This window comes from Peromyscus californicus, unplaced genomic scaffold (assembly GCF_007827085.1).
Source record: "Peromyscus californicus insignis strain IS unplaced genomic scaffold, ASM782708v3 Scaffold_18__1_contigs__length_77618521, whole genome shotgun sequence".
NCBI classification, from domain to species: Eukaryota; Metazoa; Chordata; class Mammalia; order Rodentia; family Cricetidae; genus Peromyscus; species Peromyscus californicus.
This window is the reverse complement of record NW_026294480.1, coordinates 28,932,659-28,957,067: the sequence shown is the minus strand read 5'-3', so window position 1 is coordinate 28,957,067 and position 24,409 is coordinate 28,932,659. Positions and strand designations below refer to the sequence as shown.

Here is a 24,409-nt window from a genome sequence, read left to right as displayed (position 1 = left end):
TATTTAGTTGGTCTCTTCTGTCTTCCACACTCACTCTACTGAGCCTGGTAAATAATTAGCTTTGAATGTCATAGTAGTCAGCCTTCATTAGTATCCTAATATTTCCACTCTGTGTGGCTTCCATCTTGCTCTCCTTTTTCAGTCAGGGCTGGCCAGTGAGGCCAGTGAACTGGTGTGACACTGAAAATTCTAAGCCATGTTCTAAATGATGTATTGCAGCTTCTGTGTTGGATTGCTTATTAACTGGTCAGTTACCACGATACTGACATCAGTGTAGTTACCCCTATGAAGGAAGGCTCACATCAGAGGAACTGAGACCTCCTGCTTGTAGCTGGCACTAGCTTGCCTGCCTGAAGCAACCTTAATATATCAAGTAGCCTAAGTCAGGCCTTCAGATACCTGGAGCCCAAGCTGGTGTCTGAGTATATGACCTCATGAGAGAGTGTAACCTTCTGTGGACAGTAGTTTAGACTTGCACTTCATCTAAGGAGATGTTTTCCATCAAATGACTGTGTTACCTTTTATATAGTAAACATTGTGTAAAGTATTAGTGGATACACAAATTTTAGAAGCCTAGAGGATAGATGTAGTTCAAGTGGTCCAGGCTTACAGTCTCAGCACCCAGACCTGTAAGCAGTCTGTGATAACAAACAATAACAAAAAATTTAAAAAATGAGGGTCTATCTGTTATTGACCTCTGTAGATGGAGACGTTGCTTAATTGTACTTTGCAAAAACTTCTTTTTCTACTCATTAATTTACATTTTATAATATATTAGTTTCTTATCAAGACTTCTTTTTGGTGAGGTCTGCTCAGCCTTTGCGTCAAGACTAGAGCACCACAGGAATGAGGATAATGAAAATGTCTGGCTATCATTAGGAGTCATATCTTGTCAGTGTCCTGTGGCTGCTTAAAAGGAATCTTCCTCTTGGTAATTTTCAGTTGTTTGTTTGTTTTATAGATTTTATTTTTAATTATGTGTATGTGTCTGTGTGGGATATAGTCATGTGAGTTTACGACCATCAGAATCAGGAAAAGAAGGTGTCTGTTAGGTGCCCCGGAACTAGAATACAGATGGTTGTGAGCCATCTGGCATGGGTGCTGGGAGCTGAACTCTGGTCCTCTGGAAGAGCAGTACATATTCTTAACCACAGAGCCATCTCCCCAGCTTTGCAAGTCCTCATTTTAAGTTGTCTTCCGCGTCAATCTGTGAATTCCTTGAAGTTCAGCTTTAATATATTTTGAGTGAGTGAAAGGTTATTTTGGGATAAGCTTTCTCAGTTCTTTTGCTTAAGGATAACTTAAGTGATTCAAAATGCTTTCACATCTTGATTTCACAGTTTGATTCTTTAGAATGACCTTGTGTGGTTGGTGCTCATGACAGTTTTAGAAATAACCCTAAAGTTAATGGTTAAGTAATTTAGAGGTATGGGGAAGGATCCCACTCTACCACTGGGTAAATTGGCAGGGTGATTGGTAGAAGAATTTTGCTATTATTGGTTTCATCATAGTGTGGAAACATAGGTGTAATTCTGTTTTGTTAAAGCTGGTTGTAGACTATCATTTGTTAGGTCTTGTTGTTATTGAAAGTACAGACAGTTTGTGGCAGAAATGAAGTATAGGGTTGAAATTTAGAAAAATTGGTCTCTAATTTTTATAGTTTAGTGATGCTCTGAATTTTTTCTCCTTTCCCCATTTTCCTCCACCCTTTATTCCACCCGAACATCCCTTGACATCGCAGGTCTGAAGGTCATTTATGTCTGCCTGTTCGATACACACATTCCTTCCCTGAAGCCTTACAGAAGTTCTCTCGTGGTGAGTTCAGGTAGGAAGTTCTTATTCTTCGGATTTGATTCTGTAATAAATCTGTGCTGCTGATGCTCTCAAAAAGAGGACAAGCAGATAAACTGGGGTACTTCGTTGTTTCAAAAGTAGCGGTAAGAAATTCAAGGAGTCAGTTGTAGATCTCTCCTACCTTCTCCTAGTCCAGTTAGAACATAGAGAAAACGTGACAAGTGTTACTCGGCCTAGAATTGCAAATGAAGATTTTACTCCTTCAGCCAGAGTGAAGTTACTCTACTTTATTTAAAGTCTTATCACTAATACATGTTCTTGGCATTTGGTAGAAAGATAGTTCAAGCTGTTCGGTAAAATTGAAGAATCAGTTTTATATTTGTTCTTTTAACTCATAATGAATGGATGCTTATATGTTTAATCCAACCAAGATGTACTTCTTAGTATCTTTGTCTTATCTATGAAGTGCTTTTTAAGCAGTGGGATGAGATTTTTAAAAACGTATTTCTCAGAGCTGGAGAGATGGATCAGTGGGTGGGAGTGCTTGTTATGAAAGCATGGGGACCCACGTTTTGAATTATCATTTATGTCTTTAGATGTAGTAAGTAACTCATGCTTGCCATTTCTTAATCTCTTTTCCTATTGTGTAAAAACAATCACCATTGCTTGGCAGTGGTGGCGCACGCCTTTAAATCCCAGCGTTTGGGAGGCAGAGACAGGTGGATCTCTGTGTTTGAGTCCAGCCTGGTCTACAGAGTGAGTTCCAGGACAGCCAGGGCTACACAGAGAAACTTTGTCTCAAACAACAACAACAACAACAACAAACCCCAAAACAACAGCAAAATGAATCACCATTTTGAAATTTTAGGGGATGTTCATCTAATACATTTACCTTAGTCGGGTACTGTTTGCCTTCTGTGATAGATTTTGCTGAGCAAATGCATGCTGATGTCCAGCTTTTATGGATTTAATGGTTTATTATTAAGATTTTAATTTAGATTACCTTGTAGATTTTATATAAGCTTATTAGACATTACCAACAACTGGAAAGAGAAGTAAACATCCACACATGTCTTTTGTTAGGGACCCGTGGGCCTCAGGAGTGTGTGCTATAATTTATTCATGGAATAATTAATTTTTAAAATGTTTTATCCCCCTTTTTGGCAGGGTCTCTCTATATAGGTCTAGCTGTCTTGGAACTAGTCTTGTAGACTAGGCTGGCCTGGAACTCACCTCAACCTCCCCAGGGCTGGTGTTAGAGACATAGATATGCCACCATGCTCAACCTATAATTAGCTTCTCATGCATTTTTGATTTGCTGGGGTTATTGCAATGTCTAACCCTTACTTCAGTGTGTTTGATTTTACTGTACATTCCCTTTCTTCACTTTCAGGTGGCTATGGAGGCAGCGTATCAGGTTATATCTGGAAGGGACTGGCATAAACCCCATTCCTGTGGACCTTCATGAACAGCAGCTGAGTTTCAATCAGCACAGCAGAGCCTTTAACGTCAAAAGAGCTGATGACGGAAGTAGGTGGACTGGACATTAGCCTTGGGTGGGCACTATTTAACTTCTAGGTTTTTGAAGCAACAGTTTACATTTAATTTGCTTTTAGTGCCACTAGTAACTCTTAAAAAAGTACATTTTGCTGGCTTAAGTTTTTCTTGTTGTTATAATTAGAATCTGAGTAGAACATGTTTCCAGATGAATTGTCTCCAGGACAGGTTTGAAAAGTAGTTGATTAGGGATGGATTATTTAATGCCCGGCAGGACAGTTGACTCTTAGGGAAAGACCTTTGACAAGTCAGAAGGAAGCAGGAGAGACCAAATGAGCTGACCTGAGGGAGAGCTCGTAAGTATGTGTGTCTGTAGTTAAGTGTGTGATTCACTCTCTTACTCTGTTTATTGTCATGGTTGATTAAAACCTTTCTTGTTGGAAAATTTTGCATTCAGCTTTGAGATTTCTATTCAAAGCATTTTTAAGGAGAATCCTGGCAGATGGTAATTTGCAGCTGTTCTGTCTGAGGGTTAAAGTGAATATTCAGCTTCGCTCTAATTTATGGATTTTTATTGTGTCGTATTTTCTTATTGAAAACAATAAGAAAACAGTAACTCTAAAACTTACGTGGAACAAAAAAAAAAAAAAACCACAATAGAAATATCCATGGACTATTATAAAAAGATTCTTTTCTTCTCTTTGAAAATTTTCTGGGTAAACTTGGTATAGCGTCTTAACCCCCGCCCCCCCACCACTGCACCTCCTTTCTGCTGTGTCTTGGTGACAGATAGCTTTGTTATTTTAGCATGTTTCTAAGGTCTGATTTCATGTCACATTGGAAAGATTCCCTTTCCCTTAAAAAAATCATTTGCTTTCATAAATCTTTTGAGGAGTTATGTATACATGAATTCCTATTACTAGTTTTGAAAATCTCTATTCATTATTAAGTAAGATTTAATTATCATAGCTTAGAAATTTTATTTTATCCTTCACTAAAAGAAGCTTCTCCTGGGCTGGGAAGATGGCCCACTGGATGAAGTACTTATGTTCGAGTGTCAGGACTGGCGTCTGGATCCCCAGAGCCCGCGTGACAGCCCCTCGGATCCCGGCACTCAGAGGCAGAGGCAGGGTTGCTGGCACAAGCTTACAAGCGAGACTGTCTGTGATCCGCGAGCTCCAACTTCACTTGCCAGATCTCACCTCAGTCAGTAAAGTGGAGAGAGACCAAGGGAGCTCCTGCACTCAAACTTGGGGCCTCCACAGGCCTGGTCACGTGTGCGTGTTCACGTGTGCGCTTGCACCCGCACACACACCTTCTCACACACACTCGAGCTACATACACACTTGCAGGCACACCACACCATGGAAAGCACCACATCTTCAAAAGATGCCGAATCCCTTCTTTTCATCAGTAGTTCCGTCTTCTGAGAGATGTAGAAAGCCATACAGAGACCATCCCTAGAAATGAGTTGTTCACACTCCAGGAGTTGCAGCTCAGTATCCAGGATGAACATCTGATGACAGACAGTGCTGGGGAAGTGACAAAAAGTGGCTGAAGTAAAGTTATCTGTGGGAGCCCGTTCTCGGGTTCCTCGTGGCTTTACCCAGCAGGTCCGCATAGAGGATGATTGGACCACGGGCCTGAGTGCAGGTGTCTGAGATGGTCTGCACTTGGCTGTGCTGGGGGAGGTCTTTTGCTCCACCCCTTGGCATTTCTATAAATACCCTGGGGCAGAGACAGTCAGGGCCCTTTGGAATAGGTTCCAGGCCCTCTTGAGGCTATCCTGTATTTTCTATCCCTTTATCTCCACAATCTAAATTCTTCTGTCTGATATTTCTTGCTACTCTCACTCAAGAAAACTGTGGGGAACTGTGGGGTTGGTGGGTAAACACCCCGCAGTAATCCAAGAAAACGTCTCAAAATTTTAGGCAATCATGTGAATTGAAAGAACTCAGAAATCTTCAGTGTAAGTAGTGATAGTAAATCCCCAAACCCAACGTGTGTCAGAAGCATGGGAGTAGGACTTGCAGGAGGGTGGGATAGATCACTGATGGACAGATCCTGTGTGTGCAGGATCTGGAATCAGGATGGTTCCGGTTTGTCAGTAGCAGCATCAGACGCTGATGTCACTGTAACTCTACAGCTGTCACTGTTAGGATTGACAGCATGGTATTCGCTGTGTCAAGGGACTGTTTTAGAGGGTTTTGATTAGAGTTTATTTTATTTTATTTTTTTTGTTTTTTTTTTTTGTTTTTGTTTTTGTTTTTTTGGTTTTTCGAGACAGGGTTTCTCTGTGTAGCTTTGCGCCTTTCCTGGGACTCACTTGGTAGCCCAGGCTGGCCTTGAACTCACAGAGATCCGCCTGGCTCTGCCTCCCAAGTGCTGGGATTAAAGGCGTGCGCCACCACCGCCCGGCCAGAGTTTATTTTTAATAGATGTATTTCAGAGGAAATTGAGAGCCCTTTCAAGCTGTGTGCTGGATGTCTAACTTCAGTTCTCTGTGTGTCAGCTGGAAACACTGCTTAGAAAAGTCACACTTGGGTTTTTGAATACAGGAATAGGTTTGAGATTATACGGACATTTGATAATTTCGATTTTCAGTGTAGGACAAGACTTTACATCTTTGAACTCAAAAGAAATCATGCAGCTTTGAACCAATGACATTTTTGCCTTATGTAGTGTGACCCATCCTTGCCTAGGTTTCTTGATATATATATATATATATATATATATATATATATATATATATATATATATATATATATATATATATATATATATATTTTATTACCAGTGTCCCTTCAAAGGGGAAGGTGGGTTGATTTGTTTTTCCTTTTTAAATTTTAATTATATCAGTTAGATAGTCTGGTAATAAGGTGATATGAGAGAATTACACACCATAGCAGTCTCTGCCACTAGTTTTAACATTTGTCTGTGTCAATTAATGACTTTGTAATTGATTGTGTTGAATTGTTAATTCATTGTTAATTGATACTCAGTTCATATTTTTGTATCTAGATATACTATATATCTTTATATACAATGTATCTTTATATAAATACATAATATCTTTATATATAAGCAAATTATTAGTGGGTAGTTTTTAAGTGCTTAAAAGTTGGTAGTCATTTAGCATGAAAAATAAAAGCATATGATTAAAGAAATTTTAATTTACTTTACAAAAATTCAACTAGCACAGATATTTAAAAATGTGATATGAAGCTGAGTGTAGTAGCAGGTGTCTTTAATTCCAGTGTGTGGGAGACAGAGGCAGGTCGATCTCTCTGAGTTTGGGTTTGAGGCCAGTGTGGTCTGCAAAGTGAGTCCCAGGAGAGCCAGAACTATATAAAAGAGAGACCCTGTCCCCCTCCCCCACCCCCATAAGAACCTGAACAAATTCCAAAAACCACATGGTGTGAAGAGGAAGATAGACACAGGTAGAAGTTAAGTCCATATAAAGGAAAACTGCGTGATGACTGGAGTTCACATGTACTAATAATATCTGTTGAACATTTGTGGAGAATCCATGGGGATGAAGATGTAAACAATTGCATTAATAATTACTTAATTTAAGGAAAATAGTCTAAACAATAAATTTTTAGCATTATGTATCTGTCAATATGAGATTGTCTTGAAGCAAATTGGGATAATATCAAGTTAAACTGAATTATGGCCTCGAATGCAATAAAATTTAGTTAAACACAGAATCTTTGGAATATGGCCTTTGGCCAGGTGTGGTGGTGTGTCCCTGCATTCCTGCGATGCATGGGCATGTCAGGTTCTTTATGTTGAGCTGACAAAGCCAGCAAACAGCAGCTGCTCAGAGAACGTTTGGGACTGTAACAGGAACGCTGTATAGCTGAAAGAATAGTTCAGTCCCTTTAGGAGGTTAAAATCCAGAAGGAATGAGAAAAATACCATATTCGACATGTACGTAGACTTTTGTAATAAGCAGGTCAGAAGTCGGAGGTCATGTTGGTGACATTTGGCTCATCAGTGTATTCAGTGTCTAATGTGAGTTAGATCTCTATCCTATGCAACAAATTACTCCAATCTTTAGCATCATTATAAGCTCACAGGGTGCGAAGCTCAGAATCCAGAAACATCTTAACTGTGAGTTCTAGGTTAGGGTTCTTCAGGAGGTGGCAGTCAAGCTGTCAAGTTGAACCACAGTACTGGAAGGTGTGCCTGGAACTGGAGAATTCACTTGCTGGTTCTCATGTGATGGTTAGCAGAAGGCTTCATTTCCAGCCTTAACCTGGAGTGGTGACTGCAGGGCTGGCAGAGAGAAAGACAGAGAGACAGACAGACGAGACAGAAACAGAGACAGACAGGTATACATAGCAAGACAGAAGTACAGTGTCTTTTCTGACCTACTTTTTCTCAGTGATAGGTGCACTGTCAGATCATTTGTGTTGGCGTATGACCCACCCCTGGTTTGATGTCACGGAACAGGTGAAGGCTGGGAACTCTGCATGGCGGGGATAACCAGAGCCTGGAGGCTGCTGCCGTAGCTGGGATGCACTGGCTAAGTGTTGACTTAGGAGAAAGTGTAGAAGGAGGAGACAAGTACACTTTTCCCACACTGCTTCCCCGTGGGAGACGCTTGACTTCCAGTGCTGCTGATGACATGGGCATGGGGATGGCATTTCCAGCTGAAAATTGACCAACGGCAGAAAGGGGAAGGAATTCTTTAAAGTGACAAGGTCAAGTTTAATCCTCCGATACTACTGTACTGATGGAGAACACTTAGTTGAATGGTACAGATTAAACAAAAGATGTGGAAGGAAGATGTGCTAATGTCTTTCTGATATTTTCATTTCTAAAAACATTTTTGAGATTTTTCTCATTTAAAAAAAAGTGCTGTTTTCTTTCATTCTTTTTTTTAACTTGTTTTTTTTTTTAAAGATTGGAACATTTTTCCCTTCCCTTTTCTTTCCTCCAAACTCCCACTTATACCCCTCCTTGTTCTCTTTCAAATACATGGCCTCATTTTTCATTAATGGTTGTTACATGCGTGTATATATATATGCATATACACACATGTGCATTTCTAAACCTGACTGTATAATGTTACTAACGTGTGTTTTCAGGGCAAACCATTTGGTATTAGCCAACCAGTTGTTGTTCTCTTCCCTGGCGAAGACTATTTCTTGGCTCTCAGTGTTCCTTAGTTGCCTATTGTGGTGATATTGTGTCCCCCAATATATTGTGTACCCTCATAAACTTATCTGGGGTCAGAGAACAGAACAGCCACTAGAGAGACATAGAGGCCAGAAAATGGTGGCACACACATGTTTAATCCTAGCATTCTGGAGGCAGAGATCCATCCAGATCTCTGAGTTCAAAGCCACCCTGGAAACTGCCAGGCATGGTGACTCATGCCTTTAATCCCAGGAAGTGATGGCAGGAAGCAGAAAGGTATATAAGGCATGAGGTTCAGGAACTAAGTTTGTTAAGCTTTTAGCTTTTAGCAGCAGTTCAGCTGAGTTCCATTCGGATGAGGACACAGAGGCTTCCAGTTTGAGGAAACAAGATCAGCTGAGAAACTGGCGAGGTGAGGTTGGATGTGGTTTGTTCTTTTTCTTTGATCTTTCAGCGTTCACCCCATATCTGGCTCCGGAGTTTTTTTATTAACAAGACCCTTTAAGATTTGTGCTACAGCCTATAGTTCTTTGTGTAGGGTTGAGGCTGCGTGGGCTTTCCCTCGTCCACCCTGCATTGTCTGTTGTCACTGTCCCTGTGCGGCTCATGTTGGCACAGTCATGTGAGTGAGACTTTGTAGGTGCAGCTCTGACATTGCTAGATCTATCTGGGTTGGTTCCAGTATGAACCATGCAAGGAACTTGTGCCCTAAATCCAAAGTGGTGCTTTTCTATGAGTGTGGTCAGTTCCTCCTCTAGTTCTTTCCAGATAAAATTCTGTTAATATTGTAACACTTAAAACACGACTTCAAGGGTTACAGCTAGAGAGACAGAACTTTGATTTGTTGGTAGAGATTAGGTGACTTCAGGCCTTAACTTATGAACAGTTTAAGATGCTTTGGTGTTCGTTGTATTAAAGAATCCAATGCTTTTCAAACTCTGGAGTTTTCGGAGCTGTTTATTTTAGTAGTTCTGAACTTCAAGGAACTCTCTGATCTCTCATCTTCTCCTGCAGGCTCCGAGGCTTCTGGACCTCAGCTTTTGCCAGTGAGAGCACTGAATGAAGTCTTCATTGGGGAGAGTCTGTCATCCAGGTACCTTGACGATTGTGATTGGGAATGCGGAATTCAGTGTTCCAGTACTTCTTTTGATAGTTTCATCTAGTTTCTACAACCTGGCTTATAGAAGTAGTAATATAATAGTATATAGCATATATTGTAATACTATATAGTAGTATATAAGAGAAATTGTTATTTAATAAAATTATTTTCAAAGCCGTCACATATGCGGATACTAAGGAAGTAGACTATTCTGTGAGGAAAAAGTTTGTGAACCTCCACATTCACAGTTCCTCAGAGTCCTTACTGCACTACCGCTTATCCTGAAGGCTTAGGAGACTGAGGTACTCGGCATACATTTGCAGGTGATAACATTTTTTAAGTAGTCTGTATTAAAATTTCTCTTCTGAAAGTGAGTGTAGTAGCGCATTCCTATACTCCAGCTGCTTGGGAGGCCTCTGACAGTTGAAAGCTCAGGAGCTTGAGGCCCTGGCTTAGGCAGCATCGTGAAAAACCTATCCCTCCTCTTAGCTCTCTCCCACCCTCTATCTACCCTTCCCTCTCCCTCCCGCCTCACAGCGTAGTAAAAACCTCTCTCACACACAACACACATACACATATCCTCTCTCTCTCTGACATATACATATGTCTCACACACATCTCTCACACATTCTCACACACATACACATTCTGACACACATGTCTCTCTCACACATACACATTCTCACACACTCTTACACATACATTTCTCTCCCCTTCTGCCTCATACTCATAAACATACACAGATACACAAGTGGAGGAGAATGTCTCCAATTATTAGTGCCTTTAAAGCTGATTTGCTTATTTACTACTTTTTGTGCAGGATCCAGTTATGAATCACACTGCATTTTGCTGTTGTGCCTTTCTGCTTATAAAATTAATAATAACTCCTTCGTCTCACCTCAGTTTTGTCATTTGGGGTACTAATACTTTGGACCAGTCTGAGCCGATTGGTTGCAGGACACCCCTTATTTTATGTCTGCCCCTTGTTTGCTGTGTAAGCTTCAGATAAGGTGGTTTTGATCTTGCTACATAGTTGTTGTTCAGTGTTTAATGTAACCCAAACGCAAATGTGTCAGTTCAAGGTTAATGTCTTTATTAAGGGCTGGAGATGCATCTCAGTGGCAGAGTGCTTTCCCAGCATGTGTGAATCTCTAGGTTTCGCTCCCAGTAGTGCATGCACGCACACACACATACACACACAGATATCACCATTGTTAGCAAAAATTAGTTCAATGTAAACATATAGAATGTACTTTATTACTGATGAATGTGTTTTTCTGATACCTAACTTAAACAGCTTTGAAGTGCCAACCTTTTCTTCCAACCTTGAAAATACATGATTACTCACTGTGAAATGACCACCAGGGAAGAGTCAGTTTCCCTGTAGTGCACTGTTCCCCTTTCCCCAGTTTGTGAGTGTATAAATTAGGTGCAGAAGCGGGAGATGAGTTCAGGTCCTGCCTTTCTGCGATCACAACCACGTGACCCTTTCAGAGCTGCGTCGTTGAATCCCTAGTTGTAATGTATGGACCACTGCTGATTCTCCTTATTGCAAGTTATATCCTTTCATAAGGATATATGATGACCGATTCGTCATAACTCTCTTGTCATAAAAGTGACATCCACCTTCCAGCTAATACTGAATAAATAGCTTTATTATATCATGAATACAGTTTACATTAAAATAGTGACTAATGAGGCAGAATTATTTGAACAATTCTTTTGAATTACTGTATTTTGTTGTGTATAATATTTAATAAAAATATATTGTGTGCCTATTACATACCATGTGTAGGGATACAAAGATATGCATGAAAAAGGTGAAGTTGGTAAAAATGTAAGTTTTTAAAATTTTAGAATATTCTTTCAAGAAATAAAATACTTACAGGACATTTATAACTTAAGTGTAAAATGTATTTATTTTAACATAGTAAGACATATGAGATATGTGTCCAGAAAGTTTTATCTCATGCTGTGTGTCAAATTTCACACAATGTAGAGATGATAATAGGTTTTGATGTGTAGAAGAGGAGGAGAGGATGAGAAAGGCACCATAGGGCGTCCGTTAAGTCGAAAAGAGCTGTGAGTCTGTTTACTGTGGGAAGCTGTTTGTGCTTTACCTCACTCTGTTATAGGGAAGGCGTGGCTAGCCAAAGCGAGCTGCTCCCTTCACGGCTGCATACACTGTGTTTACTGAAGAGATGATGTAGAAGGGGATTTGGGAAATTGGGACCAGAGGGCAGAGGGGGAGTCAGTGAAGTCTCACAGGGTGATGTCTGCTGCTTTTTTGTTCTTGGATGTCTTTCCTTAGATGTTTAGTGAGATAAGTGAACAGTGGTTCAGTTTGAGGCTGTTGAACATGGTGTTACTATTCTGGAGGCTTTAGGGCTAATTTTTAAAGACTCTGTGACTGGGCCCACAGGCAAAAAGAGCATGAACACATTAAATGTCTGCTCTCTGCTGTTGATGAAGCTGTGTATATTGTATTGTTACTTCGTGCTCTCATAGCAGCCCCATGAGGAAGGAAGCTGTGGTTATCTGCAAGAGCAGTGAGGTCCAGAAGGTTAGGTAGTTGCATAGGTCATGTAATTATTTAGAAACAAAACTGTCCTTTGAGCCCATTATTCCTGGTCCCAGACTTGGGTTGAGGCTTTACTGTGCTCTGGAACCTTACATGCTTTGCTTGGAAAATGTGAAGCGCAGCAATGTTTTCCCTGCCTCACTTTCAATGTTCTTAGATTGAAGAACATTTTAAAAGCCCGTGTTTTTTCTTTTCTGTCTGTTCTGACCTAGAATGCCTTATTGTTGGGCTGTAGCAGTGGACAATTTAAGAAGAAGTATACCCAATCTAAAGGGACTGTGAGTTTTATTACTGCCTTAAAAATAATCTCCCCCAAACAAAAAATCCTGTGAATTAACTAATCCCAATAAACCTGCATGTAGATTGACACTAAATTTGCTCATCCTTTGGGCTCAGCATCTCTCACCTGGCTGTAATCATCTCCCACTCTCCTCTGATCCTCTCCACTCTCACTCTCTTTTTTCAGCTTTGTTCTAGCACAGTAGCAGACATTGCTGGGGATTTTGCTGACTTGTCTGTACATAGTAGGCTTCTAATGTGCTTTTTCGAGGAAGAAATAACTGACCCATGAAATAGACTAAAGGTGAATATTAGGACTGTTGTCTTTTATAAAGAACAGTAACGAAAGAAGTTATATCATGCAAAACTCATATTAGGAGCTTGGAGAAGCTGAAGGAATTAGAATGAGAAATAAATTGCTATAGTGTTAGTGTTTGCAAGTATGCTTAATAACTTATTCTGAAAATCCGTATTTTATTAAGAGTTTGACTTCTTAATTTGCTGAAGAAACAGTCTAATGTTTGCGAGTGACACCATTATTTTAAGGTAGAATTTACAGAGTAGGCTTTTACATACTTCAGAAGTTCTTCCTGTCATCCACTCAGTATTTAAAGACTAGTCTCATGTGTGCTGGTGTCAAAAAACTCCTTTCGTATTTGTGGAAAATTCTAAAACATACTAACTGTTCAAGAAATTATACCTCGATGTTATTCTTAGTTTTGTCTGCTGATATAGAATTGATTGAAGGTTTTCTTTACGCTTTTGACTGTTGTCCTACTACCATTTAAAATGGTATGCTAGCATATAGCTTAAGTAAGAGTTTAGCAGCAACTCTGGTTATTACAAAGAGTTAGGTGTAGATGGTGTTATGCCAGGAACTAGGTGCCAAGAATGACACCCATCTGGAGATGAAATTGTTTGAATTCCAAGAGGAAGCACCGTGTGTGCCAGGTTCCATAAGAGCAGAATTAGCACTGTTAGAAAATGTGCGAGCCCTCGTCTGAAATGCTACTGTATATAGGAAGGAGGTGACTAGATCAGATAGGCATGCAGATAAGTAAATGTTTTTTCCTTCTAATTTTTTCACTTAATCAATATTGGAATTAGCATGGTGATGTGTCTGCTAAGTCAGATATGTCTTGGTCAAGCTGATTTACTTAGATTTTTAGGAATTTTAAGACCAGTATTTTTTACTGGGACCCTAACACAGCTCAGCAAACACAGTTTTCTATTTTCAATTCATAGGGCTTCCTACTATGAAATTTCAGTTGATGATGGCCCCTGGGAAAAGCAGAAGAGTTCAGGGCTCAATCTGTGTACTGGAACAGGATCAAAGGCCTGGTGAGTAAGGTGGGAAGCCGCCTGTCAGGGTGTGTGAACTGTTTTAAGTTACAAAATGGATTTTCTCTTTTAAATGATGCCTCTGACTCCTCTGACCTGCAGGGGCAGCACACTGTTGTTGAACACATTCAAAGCTGACCTTACTAAGGTCTTCAGTTTTCTTTTCCTTCTGTGGTCCATGCACTGTTTACCTCTGTCACTGTTTACCCAGACTCCATTGCTAGAGGAAAAGCATTGCTTCCTACAATCTCACTTTTTCCTTCTTGCTCTCCTTTGCCCTTGCCTCCACATAGACTGGTCTCAAAATCCTTTGCTTTGTACTTCCCAACTCTTTGCCCACTTTGTCATCTTCCGCTGCTGCTGCTTTGGTCTGGGTCCCATCTTTTTAGGTAGATGTTCTTTGTGCCTGACCTCCTTTGCTCCTGGTTGTCATCTAAGCACTACCAACAGAGTGATCATTGTAAGTGCAGAGTGGTGCTTGAAAATACCCATAGAGAACGTCCATTTTCTGCTCTAACGCTTTGTCGGCACTGTGTACACAGTGCTTCGCCCCACACCATCACCCTGCAAATGTGGCCATGGCCGCCTTGCTCTCTTTATCCCGTGGTGCCCTCCCCTCCCCGAGAGCCCTCTGGAGACACAGACTGCTTGTCATTCCCAGCACACACCTTGCTCTCCTTTAGCCTTTTGTTCCTGGTCAATGCTGCTGCTTCCTGCTTGGAATTTCTGAGTCGCCTCCACTTCCCGTCCAGTGCTCAGATGCCGTTCTCTGAAGGCAGCGTCGTTCACCTCAGCTTCTTTCAAAAGCACAATGAATGGGTCCCCTTTGTCTGTCCCCAGCGCCTCTCCTGGTGCTGTCATAGCACCCGTGTATGACGAGTCCAGCGGGCCCATGGTACCCGGCTACTCTGGGCATTTTGAGGGGTTTGATGGGAGCTAGTGTTTTTGTTTCCCTCCTGTTGGATTTTTGTGTGTAGCAGGGTATAGTGCCTAGTACATACTTATTCAGATCTTTCTTAAGTAAGTGAATGCATGCTCTCAAAACTAGCACAGTGTTTGTGAAGCTGTGATTTGATCTGTATGTGGTGGCCTAAAATCCAGCACTTGAGAGGCTGAGGCAAGAGGATGGTGGTTTGAAGCGCTTGGAGGCTACATAGTGAGACTCCGTCTTACAAAAACATTTAAAGTCTCCCTCATCAAATGTCACTTTTAAGTTGGGCTTGTGAATGTAGAGTTTGTTTGCTACTTTTTCAGCATGGCTTTTAAAACTTTCTATTACAGAACATTTTAATTTATGTAAACAGAGACAAAGAGAGTCTAGTGTTCAGTGGTGAATCCATGTCCCATACTGTTTTCTGTGTACATTGATCTTAACTATCTCTTCCATACTATTCTGAAGTAGATTTCAAAAATCATTTCATTTCCTTCATGAGCAGGACTAGTACATCTTAAAAAAAAAATGTTAGTCCCAGCTAAATAACATTTCATTGTTTTAAGGAATAGCAGGAGGACCATTTCTAAAATAGATTTTCAGATCATTTTAAAGATTAATCACTTGGGGCTTGCAGCTTAGCTCAGTGGATAAAGGCACTTGCCACCAAGCACACCACACCCGAGTTCGGTCCCCAGGGCTTCCATGGTAGAAGAAGATAACTAACTCCTCAAGGTTGTTCTGTGACTTCCATGTGGGTGGCAATATGTGTGTACTTCCTGTCCCCCATCCCACTTCCTTCCCCCAACCTAATCAATAATTGTAAGAAAATATATCCTCTGATAGGCTACAAAATTAGTTTTAACCATCTCGTAAGTTAAATTGGGGGCACAACAGTGAGCAGCTTTTGGTGATCACGGAAACCTTTCTTCTACTGAAAAGGGTGAGCATATCGGTTGAAAACAAAAGTGAGAATTGGGAATTGTTCCTCGGAGTCTTTCCCATTTCTTCCACAACATGCTCTGTAAGAACGTGCATGGTGTCACCATTCGGGTACAGGCTCGGGAGTTAGAACTCGATAAACCAGTTAGTAGCTTTGCCATGTGAAGGGAAAGATTAGGATACTATTTCTTGATCTTGTCTTACTGCTTTTGATAGAGAAAAAAAGTTTATCTGACCTCAGTTTTTGTTTTGAGTATTAAATGTGTGACTCATTAGCAGCTATAACAGGAAAACCAACCCCAATCTTAGTGGCTTAATACATTAAAAAGCTTATTTCTTGTGCTCATAAAGTCCAGTGTGGGCATTCCCAATTGACAGGTGGCTCTCCTTTAGTGGCAGGGGGTGGGGATGGCAGGGCAGCTCCTGCCATTCTGTGGCTCTGCTATGTTCTGACGTGGTGACTAAGGTCACTGCACTGAGCTGTAGAGAAGGAAGACCGTGGACTGCTCCCATGGGAGGCTGGTCAGCAGGCATGGGGGTGTCATTCACTTGGATTTCCTTAGCTAGCACTTAGTAACACGGTTCCATAGTGAGGGGCTAAAAGGTGGGAATCTAACCATGTGTGTGGCAGGAAGTGTTTGAAGAAAGCTCATTTTTGCATAACCGGACATGTGCCCCCAGGAGTAGGACATTGGGATTGTAGTGTCAGCAAGTCAGTTGTCCTTCTCGTCAGTCCTGGTTAATGTGATACATGCTTGTACCCCATGTACTGGCAGCAGTTAGCTTTTTAAGATAGCTTCTAGTCTGTAACACAAATCTTAAAAGGTCTTATTAATGAAAACAAACCTGGAGTCAGATATTGGGGTGAATGCTGAAAGACCAGAGAGACAGAACAGGCCACAGCTAACCTCACCTTGCCAACTTCTCAGCCGATCCTGTTTCCTCAGACTGAAAGCCTCTGAGTCCTCACCCGAATGGATCTCAGCTGAACTGCTGCTAAAAGCTAACCAGGCTCTAGTTCCTGATCCTCATGCCTTATATACCTTTCTGCTTCCTACCATCACTTCCTGGGATTAAAGGTGTGAGTCACCATGCCTGGGCTGTTTCCAGTGTGGCTTTGAACTCTCTGCCTTTGGAATGCTAGGATTAAAGGCATGTGTGCCACCATTTTCTGGCCTCTATATCTAGTGGCTGTTCTGTTCTCTGACCCCAGATAAGTTTATTAGGTTGTACAATATATGGGGAACACAATATCACCACACCAGTCTGCATTATATGTGGAAATGTGTGGAGATAAATGACTTCTTATCAATAGTAGGATTCTTTGTAGAATTGAGTAATAGGTTAATTTCAAATCTTTGAGTGTGTAATTGCTTTCCAGTTGGAAGTCTGTATGTCAACCCAGGTATAAGGATACTCTCCCCTCATACTCATGCCAGTAAATTTTTTTTAAACCACTAATTTGTAGTTGTCTTAATTTTAAGAAGTCTTTATATGGTAAATACATTGTGCATTTTTTCATTTTTAGTGTGCTTTTAGTACTGAAACAAGAATTATGTGCTTGCTTTTTTTCTAGGTCATTCAATATCAACAGGGTTGCAGCTCAGGCTGTTGAAGATGTTTTAAATATTGGTGAGTACTAAAACAGCTATTCTGTATTATAGAATTATTGTGTACTATGTAATGTGCATGCTATGTGTTGGCTTTTGTGTGATGTACAATAGTAACTGAAGCTGTTTCCACCTTTCCTCTGTCAATAGCAAGACGACAAGGAAATCTGACTCTTCCGTTGAACAAAGACTTGGTAGAAAAAGGTTAGTACCATATGGTCAGCTTTGAGAAAGAACAGTATTATGTGCATGCACTTAATTAGATGTTACACACTGTCTCATTAAACGTAGCTAAAACAAGGTAACTCAAAGCAGGGCTTCCAAGAAAAGTTTTTTAAATTACAATTTTATTTACTTACTTACTTTGTGTGTATGTGTGCATGGTGCTTGTGGAGGTCAGAGCATAACTTACAGGAGTTGGTTCTTTTCACCAAGTGAGTTCTAGGGATTTGAACTCAAGTCAGTAGGTTTGATGGCAGGCGTCTTTACCTGTGGACCGTCTTGCCTGCCCTAAAGCTGGAGTTTTATACTGTCACTTGTGTTCCCCATGAAATACAGCCATATATCAAGACACTACAATTGTAAATACAGCCTGGGTGATAGATTTGTGTGCTGTAAGTGAGGAAATGCATATCTAAATTCATGCTGTCCCAGTAGGCTTTTCCGTAGTCATGGTCCTGCTTTTCATGGTGTAAGCACTATCAAACGGATTCTTCCCGTTTTCAGTTTGAGACTTAAAAGATTTTAGTCATGGCTTGGCAGTTAGTATTAGCACTAAATTGGTATCAGTGGAAGGGAAATTGGCACCCGCAATTTCTAGGTACAGAATTTAGTGTAGACATCATGAGATCTAAGTAAAGATACATGGTGTTGGATGTTGTTAGTGCCCTGGGTTGATTACTCCTCAGTGTATACATGAGTCAGAGAATCACCTTGTTTGTGCCTTATGTACAGATATGTACTAACGTTACGTCAAATGCAAACCTAAACACAGTAAACATAATACAGCTGAAATTTGTGTAATTCCTATCAAAGTTGCACGCAGAATACAAGGACAGACATTAAGGAATGTGTAAAGGCTTTACTGAGTGAACACTTCTTTGAAGATTGAGCTATCTACAGAAACTGGACGGTCAGTGGACGTCACTGTCACAGACATTCCTACAACCACTCTTTCTTTCATAGCTAGCACAGTTTCTAGTTTACTTTTTGTGATAAGTTGGATTATTTTTTTTCTTACAGAACCAAATACAGTTTTTCAGCCTTAATAAGGATTTTAAAAAATGATACTTTTAATAGTGCCCAGACTGTGGTATAACTCCTGGGGCCCTGACGTGGCAGTGGGCTGTAGCGCCTAGAAGGTTAACAGCACGTATAGCCCCTCTGGTGTTCTGTGCTGCGGTGATGTTCAGTAGGCTGTGGTCACTAAGTACCTTTTCAACTTGAAGTATTTTCAAGTTATGATGGGTTTATTGAGATATAACATTGCAAGTTAAGGAACATACGCATGCATATAAAATTCTAACCATAGTTGCACAAACAAGATGCATTGTTCGACAGTCTGGTTTTTCGGTGTGATACTCAGCTGAACTTTCACTTCTAACTTCTTGTATAGTTGTCCTCTTCTTTTTTTTTTTCTTTGAAGAGATAACAATCTGGGTGCACAGGCTGGCCTCAAATTTCTCCTGGGCTTAAGCCATCCTCCTGCCTCCCAAGTAGCTGGAACCGCAGACATAGGCTGCCACGCCTGCTTGTACAGTTGTCTTCAACTAACTTAGGTTTTGCTGGCCAAGCCTCAGGTGCTTCTTTGTTAGAGAGAAAATGGGTCCTAAAAGTTTCTTCTTCAAGTATCTTAAGATGTGCAGCCTCACAAAGATTCACCGCCTTCCATTGGTTGAGACTGCACTTTCCTCTTCTTCTTGATTCTGATGGGATACTTGAGGGAACTTGACAACTCATGTTCCAGTCCTGAGTTTGTGCCACTGCTTAATTCCTAGCTTTGATTTGTTTCTTTTTTTTCTCCCCAGTTGGACCTCTTCTCCGTTGTGAGTGATGAGTGCTTTTACGGGTTAATAATTGAACCTAATCAATTTCTAAGGCTTGATTTCTAAGGCTTTTTATGGTAGAGTACGGAATACGAGTTCCCAAGTGATGTGCTCTGAAGTAGCCTTTGAACACACGCTTCCAATTGGGAGCAATGTGTCTGTCATGTGCTTCTCAGACGTGGCCATCCTTTATTAAATGTGCTCTTTTCCCCTTACAGTAACGAATGAATATAACGAATCATTGCTCTACAGTCCCGAAGAACCAAGAATACTTTTCAGTATTCGAGAGCCGATAGCAAACAGAGTTTTCTCAAGCAGCCGCCAGCGATGTTTCTCCTCAAAGTAAGCATCCTCAGTCAGCTCGTTCATCCCAAAGAAACATGAGAAAAGGAAAAGCAAAACAGAAAACCCCACAGAAACAAACAAAGTAAATCCTCCTTTTCTTTTGGAGACACTGAGACCAATGTCCTTTTTCTCCCCCTAGGAATGCCGCTTAGAAGGAAACATTTTAGCCTTTGTTTTATTCAGTTGACATTTAATTTCTATTTACAAATCTAAACTCACTTGTGTGTATTTCTTATATTTGAATGTTAACTAATTAGGCTTCATGACATAGGGGATTGGAAAAGCTATATAAACATACCATGAAATGCACCTTCTGCAACAAAAGGTTGGTAAATTGTTCGACACCAGGATTAGGAACTTCAAAGAATATTCCATTAAGGAAACAAAACAGCAAGGTACAGAGAACGATATTTGCAAAGGATATCTGGTCTATCTCGAGGTATTTGAGAATGGTGTCTGAAATCACTGCTCCAGTAGCCAACTAGGCTATGAAATGAAATTCTGAGTTTTACTTCACGGGGTCATAACTGAAATGCTAATGCATTGGAAAGTGTATTAAGTTACTTGAGAATGTGTGTACAGTAAAGGTATAGTGTGCATGAAATGTGAATTTTGTTTAGACTTGGGTTTCATCCCTAGTTACCTCATATATATATATACATATATGTAAATATTAAAAATTTGAAAAATCTTATTTAAAAGATTTCTGTTTCTAAGCATTTTCGTTAAGGGATACTCAGTCTAAATATAAAATTTCTAGCAAATCAGTAAAAGGCAGCCAGTGCATTTAACAAATAAAAAGCCAAAGATGTGTGGTCTTTCCCAAAGGCATATTTAATAAACATCTAAAAAGAAATGCTTGACCTTATTCATTTGGGGAATGAAAACACCCCAAACTAGCATGGCTGAAATGAAGTTCAAGAATGGACAGTTCACTGCAGTGATAAGACAGTAGACAGAGAGTATACTTGAGATGGAGCAGGCAGACATAGTATCTGGGAGAAGGTAATTGATGCTGTATTCATGAACTGTACATTCGTGAGTTACCTCTTCTCTGATTACATAATCTGTAAGTAAAATTTTACATGAGAATGCGCTCTTGCTCAGTACTTAAAATCCTTGTAATGGAAATAACTCGGGAGTTACATGAAAGTGACCTGGCTACTACACTGAGCCTATTTTTTTGTTTTTCCTTGAATTTTAAACTTGAGATGTTGATAATGCACCCATACTGTTTACAGTCACTGCTTCTCACATCAGAGAGCAACTAAATTCTTAAAATCAAGGCCAAATAAGCTGTTGGTTGTGTCAACAAAAGTCAGAGTTTACTTAGTGTTAAGTCCACTTGATATTTAATGCGACATCTCTTTCCGCTTAGAGTTTGTGTCCGTTCTCGATGTTGGGATGCCTGCATGGTTGTGGATGGAGGAACTTCTTTTGAGTTTAACGATGGAGCCATTGCTTCGATGATGATCAATAAAGAAGATGAGCTTCGAACTGTGATTCTAGAACAGTAAAGGATTTCCTCAGAAGACAGATTTGATTACTAGAAACATATTTTTTTTTCTGCAGATACAGATGACCAGCCATAAACCTCCCTTATTTTGGTTTGTACCAAGACTGGAGTCAAAGGTGGAGACTAAAGTGGGATCCATGTGCTGTTCTGTTCCATTTTGATAGTCAAAAACTGTTCACCATATGAGAAATGATGGACTAAATGGATTAGAATTATGTTGGTGAAGCTTCTATATTACTTACAGTTGGTAACCAAGAGTATTGATATTCTTTATAGAGAGGAAGGTTAAATAAAAGTTAAGTATTTAGGATTTCAAATTTAACTGTACAAGCATTTTGGTTTTTTTTTTTTTTTTCCTAACTTTGTGGAATTGGCTGTGTGTCATTTGATTAGTGTATTATTTTTATAGCACCTAAAAGTAAAGATTTTTAAAAATTTTGATGATGGAGAATTTTGATAAATCATGATGTTGACCTAACTGCAGTTGGTAAATGTGTTTTTGTAAATGTTAAGAATTTTCTAATTCTAGGAAATAATGATGAAATCACTATCGATTGAAAAAATTGAATCCTTTTAAAAATTATTTGTAGATGAATTCTGACTTCTTTGGGTTAATGTCGCCAATGCTAGATGAAATACATCTGTTGGGACAAATCATAATGTCCTTGTAAATGTATTAATTTTCCCATAGCAATTGTTGGTCAGACTTTTTTTTGAAAAATAAAGAGTCCAGTAGTCCCTTTCCTATTTTTGAATCTCTAGTCTGAACTCAAGGATTATAAGGAGTTTGGTGAAATGCTCAAACCTTCCTTTAGTTTTGGAGAATTGGACTCTTTAGTAAACACATGAGACGTAGTTCGGGAATTGCCTGACTTTAGTGTTGTGGTTTTCATTCATGTATTCTGAATTTTAAATAGTAGCTTTGGAGGACAGAACCTCAGAGCTCTCCACTCCCTGTATGAAAACCACTGTAGTTTGGAAGGAAAGTGTTGTCATTTAATTCTTGATCTCCTTAAAAGAAACTAGTTTCCACAAGAAGCTGCCATTGCTAAATGAAATGGTGTTCTCATGCCACTTACTCAGAGTTGTAGACTTGTCACTTGTTGGTGAAATTGGCTTTTCATTGACAGTATTTATTAAAGTCTCATTCTGTGCCATCTATCACCACATGTCATATAGTGAAGTGTTGGAATGACACTGGAATAGACTGTTAATGGAACTGGGGCCTAGTGAGCTCAAGCTGAAAGCTAGGATGCAGTATCAGATCAGATGCTTTTAGCTTGCCAAACTCAACATGTTGCTCTTAATTAAAAAAATTAATGTCAATGTGCAAGGCGATCTAGGTCTGTCTAGGTTTTGTTGTTTATCCAGAATGTGTTCCCTAAGAGTATCTGCAGGAGGAAATGTGTTAGTGTTTTTGCTGAGCCAAGTCTAATGTCTAGTATAATTTTTAAAAAAGACGATATATTTAAGATACCACTTTATATGGAAGTTAAATTCCATACTATAGAAATTCCCCTAAAAGGTTTTAAAGTACTTTGTTAGGAAAAAAATGCCACTCCTGTCCTTACTATATCCAGGAAATCTGGTTGTCCATGATTCACCACAGATCTATTAATATGTCCCATTAACTGGTAACTAGCTGTGTGGAACTGTTCATAAGCAACACTTGGAAAGATACTAAAATTATTGACTGCTCCATTTGCAATCTAATTTCTGCTCTGTGGCAGGAGGGGATTTATTTGTAATAGATGAATGGCAAAGGATGTTGGCGTGTCAAATGTCTTTTTGAATGGGTTAATCTTTAATGACCACTGTATGCAAATAAAATTAAACCATTGTCCGTTTTTTTTTACTTTGTTTCTTATTTCCTAAATTCTTAGGAGATCACTATATAAGAATCAAATTTCCCCTGAATATTGCGTTTCAAGTCTATCCCCACACCCATATCCTCTGTGCACTGTGCACTTGGCTCATTGGCATTACTTGGCAGAATGATAATCTGTTTATTCAGAGGGCAAAATGCTTAATTCAAAAATGTATTTTTCATATAATTTAGTTTAATATTTTTGATGTTCCATAATTTTTATATTCTTGAATGGATAGCTTTCACGTACAAAATCATTTTTATGTAAGTAAAATAACACAAATAAGTATAAAGTAGTCACTTGAGCTGAAAGTGTCAAGTAAAACGTTAAGAATACAGGGGCTGGGGAGATGGCTCAGCACCTAAGAACACTTGCTGCACAAATAGGAAGACCTGAGTTCAGATCCCCAGCAGCCCACACTGAGGATGGCAGCTGGGGAGGCAGGTGTTGTGGCAGAGAAATAATTGCCAGAGCTTGCAGGCTGCTGCTAGTCTAGGTCCAGGTTTGGTGAGATTGTTTCACAAGAATAAGGTAAAGAATGATAGAACGGCCACCTGAAGTCCTCCTGTGGCACCCACACACGTGCGCGGGCACAGATTTGCTCACACACACGAACAGAATGATAAAAAGTATTTAAGGACACCACTGCTGAGCTATGAAACTAGTATAAATTTAGAATTTAAATCACTAGGAGCTCTTTCCACTGTGTATATGTTATCTCTATCCATATGCTCAAGGATACTAAAAAGTATCCCAGGGATAACTAATATGTGAAATAATAATGGTGGGTGAGGGGTAAAAGTAAATACATTGCTGAACTGTAACCCCAGTCCTCTGGAGGTGTGGGTAAGAGTGTGAAAAGTTTTGCTTGGGCTATATAGTAATATAGTATATAGTCTCAAATAATGAACCCTCTGAAATAATATTTCAATTATGTTTTCAAATGCTTATACTTATGAGGTATTAGAGGGCATAAGTCAGTGACAAGGCTATTTTGTAATTAAGGAAGGCGTACTTCAAGGTATTCTAAAGAAAATCACGGATTAGATAAGGAGCTGAAGATAAAGCATGGGCTGTTCTTGAAGAGGACCCAAGTTTGGTTCCCAGGACCCAAGTTTGGTTCCCAGCACCCGTGTCAGGCAGTTCACAAGAGCCTGTAACTCCAGGTCCATGGTGTTTTCTGGCCCCCAAAGACACCTGTAAACATGTGCACATGTACACACACACAAATACATACAGTAAAATTTAAAATGGTTCTCACTGAACATGGAGCCTGATGCCCAACACCATTTCAAATCTTACCAGTGTCTCCTATTGTGCAGACCTTTTGGGTGTTTGATCTATCTCCAGCTTATGAAAATGGGCACCTTAACTGAAGCAATTTTTAAAAGGATGACATCACTAAATCCCAGA

General features: G+C 39.8%; 1 protein-coding gene across 2 annotated transcripts in view; it reads left to right on the top strand.

Moving 5' to 3' along the window:
- The window catches only part of Nadk2 (NAD kinase 2, mitochondrial), a 45,237-nt gene extending 22,254 nt beyond the window's left edge, over positions 1 to 22,983 (top strand). The window contains exons 5-13 of one of the 2 annotated variants that reach the window (XM_052743155.1): positions 1,742 to 1,825; positions 3,188 to 3,324; positions 9,454 to 9,532; positions 12,332 to 12,397; positions 13,644 to 13,739; positions 17,189 to 17,244; positions 17,373 to 17,426; positions 19,486 to 19,609; positions 20,991 to 22,983. In XM_052743155.1, the coding sequence (XP_052599115.1) occupies positions 1,742 to 1,825; positions 3,188 to 3,324; positions 9,454 to 9,532; positions 12,332 to 12,397; positions 13,644 to 13,739; positions 17,189 to 17,244; positions 17,373 to 17,426; positions 19,486 to 19,609; positions 20,991 to 21,129 (835 nt within the window). In that variant the 3' untranslated portion in view covers positions 21,130 to 22,983. The remainder of the gene's footprint in view (positions 1 to 1,741; positions 1,826 to 3,187; positions 3,325 to 9,453; positions 9,533 to 12,331; positions 12,398 to 13,643; positions 13,740 to 17,188; positions 17,245 to 17,372; positions 17,427 to 19,485; positions 19,610 to 20,990) is intronic. The other variant, XM_052743156.1, reaches the window with a different exon arrangement.
- Positions 22,984 to 24,409: the final 1,426 nt, after the last annotated feature.